We start from the raw sequence: 6,000 nt of genomic DNA, 5'->3' as shown, positions 1-6,000 counted from the left end.
CAGAAAGCTAGTCATGCAGGTACAGCAAGCAATAAGGAAGGCAAATGGCATGTTGGCCTTTATTGCAAGGGGGTTGGTGTATAACAGTAAGGAAGTCTTGCTACAATTGTACAGTGCCTTGGTGAGAGCACACCTGGAGTACTGTGCACAGTTTTGGTCTCATTTAAGGAAGGATATACTTGCCTTGGAGGCAGTGCAACAAAGGTTCACTAGATTGATTCCTGGGATGAGAGGGCTCTCCTATGATGAGCGATTGTGTAGAATGGGCCTCTATTCTCTGGAGTGTAGAAGAATGAGAGGTGATCTCATTGAAACATACAAGATTCTGAAGGGGATTGACGGGGTAGATGCTGAGAGATTGTTTCCCCTGGCTTGAGTGTCTAAAACTAGGGGGCATAATCTCAGAATAAGGGGTAGGCCATTTACGACCGAGATGAGGAGGAATTTCTTCACTCAGAAGGTTGTGAATCTTTGGAATCCTCTGCCCCAGAGAGCTGTGAATGCTGAATTGTTGCATATATTCTAGGCTGAGATAGACAGATTTTTGTACTCTAGGGGCTGGATTTTATCAATGGAGGCGAGTAGGAGGCGGGACTCCCACTTTTGGGGTTGTAGTCCCGCCTCCATCGAGTTGTGGCCAACCCACTCGATTTTCCCTTGTTGAGCCCACCCAGCGGGCTCAGCAGGCCAATTAAGGGCCACCCGGCAACAGGTGACTTCAGAGAGAGACATTTCATCTGTCAAGAGCTTTTGACAGATGAAATATCAGTGTTTGACAGCTCTTTGAAGCTGTCAAACACTGACAATCTGTACTCTAAGTTAATTCCTTCCTTTCAGGCTGATTTAGAGATCTCTCCAGAACAGAAAGCAGAGGCTGCAGCTTTTGACAGCTCACGGCCATTCTGCTTTCTGTGCTGGTGAGATGAGGGACTCCCGAGACCTGAAGGAAGGAAGCCTGCATTAGTAAGTAAAGGTAAGTAAATCTTATTTAAACACTTTACACACACACTTACCTCTGCACTCATCACTTACCTGAACAACGGACATCTCGAACCCTCCAAGCCCTTCAGCCCGACGGTCCGCCTCGCTAACTTGGCGTGGTTTGAAGCCATTGGGCAGCCCACACTTCAGGGATAAAAATAGGGATTAGGCTAAAAACTGCCTGTTAACTATCTGTTAACAGGCAGTGAATTGGCACTAATCCCCTTCCCGCCTCGGGGAGGCGGCTCCCAGCACAGGTCGGGTATCCACCTCCTGGGAAACGGGCATGGAGGTGGGATGGGTTCGTGCCCCCCGATTTCATGATTTTAACCCCCCACATGCCTCCAATCCCGCCTCAATGGCCCGATGAAATTCGAGCCCCAGGGGAATCAAGGGATATGGAGATCGGGTGGGAAAGTGTTGAGGTCGATGATCAGCCATGATCTTATTGAATGGCGGAGCAGGCTCAACGGGCCATATGGCCTACTCCTGCTCCTATTTCTTATGTTCTTAAGAGGGTGATCTGATTCACACTTTCCCAGAATTGTGCCCCCATCTGTAATATGCAAGGGTTATTAAGCATACACAAGAGCATGTTGTACTTGTGGTTAAGCTCTGCTCACACTGACTGTAGGTCATAAACCAGTTTGGTTGGCTGTATTTGTTAAGTAGAGGATGTATAATCCTGAGAATATGATTCATGTTTCCAATTCTCGTGTCTACCCGATTCCTCAGACCAAGTCTAAGGTGAGGGAAGGCATATTTCAGGGAATACAGTGACAGTAAACAGAGACTAAGAAAACAATTCAGAACGGCCTATTGCTGCAGTAATACTTTTATTTTTGTCTTATGAAACGTTAGCACTGGAAATGTATATTTCAAATGAGGATCCATAACAGAGCAAAACAATGCCCTAATTATTCTTTGTCATTATCAAAAAGTACATGTGTGATCCTCTAGTTACTACCACTTTGGTCAATGCAACACATTTAAACCATTATTTTTGACTAACCAGCCTAGGTGACCTATAACCAATTGACAAAAGTTGCTCATAATGTATGTTCCTGTGTTCATGTAAAAGGTGCATTTTGAGTTATGCAAGTGCATAAGCACACACAATATAAAATAGGATACTTCACTAATGACATTTATTGTAGGTTATCTGTCCAAACTGAGAGAGCTTGGTTGACTTGAGTTTTTTTGTTATGGTGTGTTACACTGTCATGTATACAATACTACTAAATTCAGATAAATAGCATTGCCCTTATAATATATGGAGGTTTTTTAAGCTCACTGGCCTTGGTAACAAGTGAGTAAAAAAATTATGGTAGAACCTCTGGTCATTAACTCAGCTTCCCAAAATTAACTTTTAATTAACAGCATAGAATCCTCATTTTCTCTACTCAACATAGGTAATATCTGACTGAACATTACAAATTGCTTGCTTTTTAAAAAAAATCCAAAGCACATTTCATCTTTAAAAAATTCAGAAACATCACAGAAGTATTTATTTTCCATTAGTCCAGCTTTATAGTACTTCATGTGCAAATTAAATCAATATTGTGATATAAATCGTTAACCATTTATTTTTATTACAGAAAAAGACATCAAGACAGTATATACTATTTGAAATATATCCAGACATAATCAAATATAACTGTAGTATATGTATTCATTGGTGTAGTATACCACAAATGCAAGGCAACATGTGTTGTTCCATTTTGTATGATAATCAATAGTCCAAGCTTTGTGTGATTATTTTTGCAGCTGAACAATCATGCTTTTTTTAAATTAATCTTGTTGATGCTCTTGTTGTGTTGTCAGAACTGTAATGCGTTGCGTTTTGCTTTTGTCTTTGAATTCTGTTGCCCCTAGGACATTTTCTGCAGATAAAAATAAAAATATTATTAATTCATAGAGTAGGAGAATTATCTTTTACTTCAAAGCAGTTTATACATTTTTGCAACACATTTCCAATCGAGAATAAATGGCTAAGTACCACTGTGTATTCATGACTTTTTGATATTATATATAAATAAAAGATAGATAGAATTTTAAAAATCTGATGCTTGGTTCTGTATATTTTCAATGGGTACAGTTTAAATGAAGAGCAGGAGACACACCTGTGCAGCTAAATTAGTAATTTGAATAATTGGAATTTTGTAGTGTATGTACCTTTAAGAGAGAACTACTTTTACAGCTCCTGTATACTGTAGTACCGGCAGTGACCACACCTGTATATAAACCCTGAGTAGGGATCTGTACTGTTAGTTTTTAGACTACCCTCATCCAGTAAACACCTGTTGATTGTTAATCTGCAGTCTCCGTCTATTTGTTGAAGAACACCATACCTTAAGATTCACGGATTTAACAGCGGCGACGAGGTCGATTCGAATCTACCTGCAACTCTGCATTTCCTCCCAGGGACTCGCTCCTGGAGGACAGTGGAAGAAAGTCGAGGCCAGAAGCACGGGTGTCGACCACGAGCAACCGCCCAGTTATCCGGCAGAGAGTGAGCATTGCAGGGGAGGCTGTTGAGAGCTGGGCTTGGTTCTCCAGCCACGACGATCCAGCAACAGGCTGGCAACAGGTACGGTGCAGACCCTTCCCGGACAGCGGCGGCTGGAGCCGACCGACGGCACAGAAAAGGCCGAACAGCGTCAACGGGGTAAGAGAGAGGGTAAAGCGCACAGGGCGCAGCCGGGGGCTGAAGACCGAGCGGCGTCGACGGAAAACAAAAAGAGAAAGAGGGTAAAGCACAGCCGGGGTTCAGGACCGAGCGGCGGCAGCGAGAGAGGCGCATAGGAAAACGCGCAGAGCGCAGCCAGGGCTCAAGGGCTGAGCAGCGTCCGTGGGGGAAGAAAGGAAGCGCGGGAGACGCCATTTGAGCCGCGGAGAAGAAGGGAGAGCGCGGGAGATGACATTTTTGAAGCCGCAGCGGAGAAGGGCGAGCGCGGGAAGAAAGGGAAGCGTGGGAGATGCCATTTTGAGCCAGCGGAGAAGAAGGGAGAGCGCGGGAGACGCCATTTTAGCCAGTCTAACCACACCCAGGGATGCCAAAGAGTGGCAGTGTCACAGTGTTCAACAATGAAGTCCAAGATTGGGCGACATATGTGGAACGCATTGAGGTGTACTGCAAGGCGAATGAAGTGCCAGATGCCAGGAAAGCACTGGTTTTGTTGAATTCCATGGGTGCAAAAACGTATGGCTTACTGCGAAACCTAGTAACCCCAGAGAAGCCAGTGGATAAGGATTTTGAAAGCATAGTGGCAATCCTACAGGACCACTAAAACCCCACACCGCTGCTGATAGCAGAAAGATTTAAATTTCACAAAAGGAACCAGCATAAAGACGAAAGTAATGCTGAGTATTTAACGGAACTGCGCAAGCTATCGAAACACTGCCAGTTTGGAATGGGACTAGCAGATACGTTAAGGGATAAGTTTGTGTGTGGGCTTCAAAGTGAAGGAACCCAGAAACGGCTTCTATCAGAAAAGGATCTTACGCTGGACAAGGCTTTCAGCATTGGCAGTATCACATGAAGCAGCCGCAAGGGGAGCTGCAGAGATACAACGGAGACCGCAAGAATATGGCACCAATGAAATGTCATATGGAGCAGTGAAGTGTTATCGCTGCGGCAGAACAACACACGACCAGAAGGATTGTTGGTTCAAGGACCAAGTGTGCAGACAGTGTGGAAAAGCAGGACACATAGCAAGAGTCTGCAGGTCGGGAAAGAAAACCAGCAGCATGAAATCGCCACAGGAGAAGTACAAAAAGGTACATAAGGTGACGGAGAGTAGTTCAGACGAACAGAAAAGTGATACAGACTCCGGAAGCAAGGAGCTGGGTTGTCTGAAACTACATAATGTAATCAAAATGGAGGATCACCAAACTATCTGGGTCACGCTCAAGATAGACGGAGTCCAAGTGAAAATGGAATTGGACACAGGATCAGCCCTAACAGTCATAAACCGAAGGGACTACAAGCGGCTATTCTCACATATACCCTTGAGAGACACAGAGATTGTCTTGAAGACGTACACGGGGCAAAAAGTCTACCCCAAAGGAAAAATAAGGGTGAACGTGATATACAACGGCAAGGAAACACCAAAAATGGATCTATATGTATTGCCAGATGGAGGACCACCACTACTAGGACGTGAATGGATCCGGAAGATACAGTTAGATTGGCATTCCATACAGGCACTGACGGTAGAGGCCAAAAAGGATGACGACGTCACACCTGGACGACTGTCAAAAATGCTAACTGACGCACAAGAAGTGTTCCAGGAGGGACTCGGAACACTAAAAGGCATAACAGCGACGATCAAAATAGAGGAAAATGCAAGCCCAAAGTTTTTTAAGGCCAGACCGGTGCCTTATGCGATCCGCCCAGCCGTCGAAGCAGAGCTGGAAGGTTTGGAACATTCAGGAGTACTGTCCAAAGTGGACTGGAGCGAGTGGGCTACACCCATCGTTCCTGTAATGAAGAGGTCGTTGAGTAATACGCCTGGGGAACCAAAGAAGGTTCGCATCTGTGGGGACTTTAAGGTGACAGTGAACCCAGTCCTTCACACGGTACAATATCCGCTTCCGCGGATTGAAGATATTTTCGCCTCGCTAACTGGAAGAAAACGCTTCACTAAGATTGATCTGGCCCAGGCGTACCTGCAAATGGAGGTAGAAGAAGCCTCGAAACAATACCTCACGATCAACACTCACAAAGGTCTCTACCAATACAACCGGCTGGTGTTCGGGGTAGCATCAGCTCCGGCTATTTGGCAAAGGGCAATGGATCAAGTCCTGCAAGGGATTCCAGGGACCCAGTGTTATTTGGATGACATCCTGGTCACAGGCGAAAATGACAGTGATCACCTTGCCAACCTGGAGCAGGTGCTCACTAGATTGAAGGAATATGGGCTACGAGCTAATCGCCACAAGTGTGAGTTTTTCCAGAAGCGGATCTCGTATTGTGGCCACGTTATTGATGAAGAGGGGTTACATAAGTCCCCTGAA

General features: G+C 45.1%; 1 protein-coding gene across 1 annotated transcript in view; it reads right to left on the bottom strand.

Annotated features, from left to right (window-relative positions):
• Window positions 1–1,800: 1,800 nt before the first annotated feature.
• Window positions 1,801–6,000, bottom strand: part of LOC147120225 (tomoregulin-2-like) — a 187,688-nt gene continuing 183,488 nt past the window's right edge. Inside the window, exon 10 of the mRNA XM_085985840.1 lies at window positions 1,801–2,864. Within this exon, the coding sequence (XP_085841966.1) occupies window positions 2,768–2,864 (97 nt within the window). The 3' untranslated portion in view covers window positions 1,801–2,767. The remainder of the gene's footprint in view (window positions 2,865–6,000) is intronic.

This window comes from Somniosus microcephalus, chromosome 4 (assembly GCF_052327205.1).
Source record: "Somniosus microcephalus isolate GS21.2 chromosome 4, FLI_Smic_1.0, whole genome shotgun sequence".
NCBI lineage: Eukaryota > Metazoa > Chordata > Chondrichthyes > Squaliformes > Somniosidae > Somniosus > Somniosus microcephalus.
Note: the sequence above shows the minus strand (reverse complement) of the source record. Positions and strands in the feature narration are given on the sequence as shown.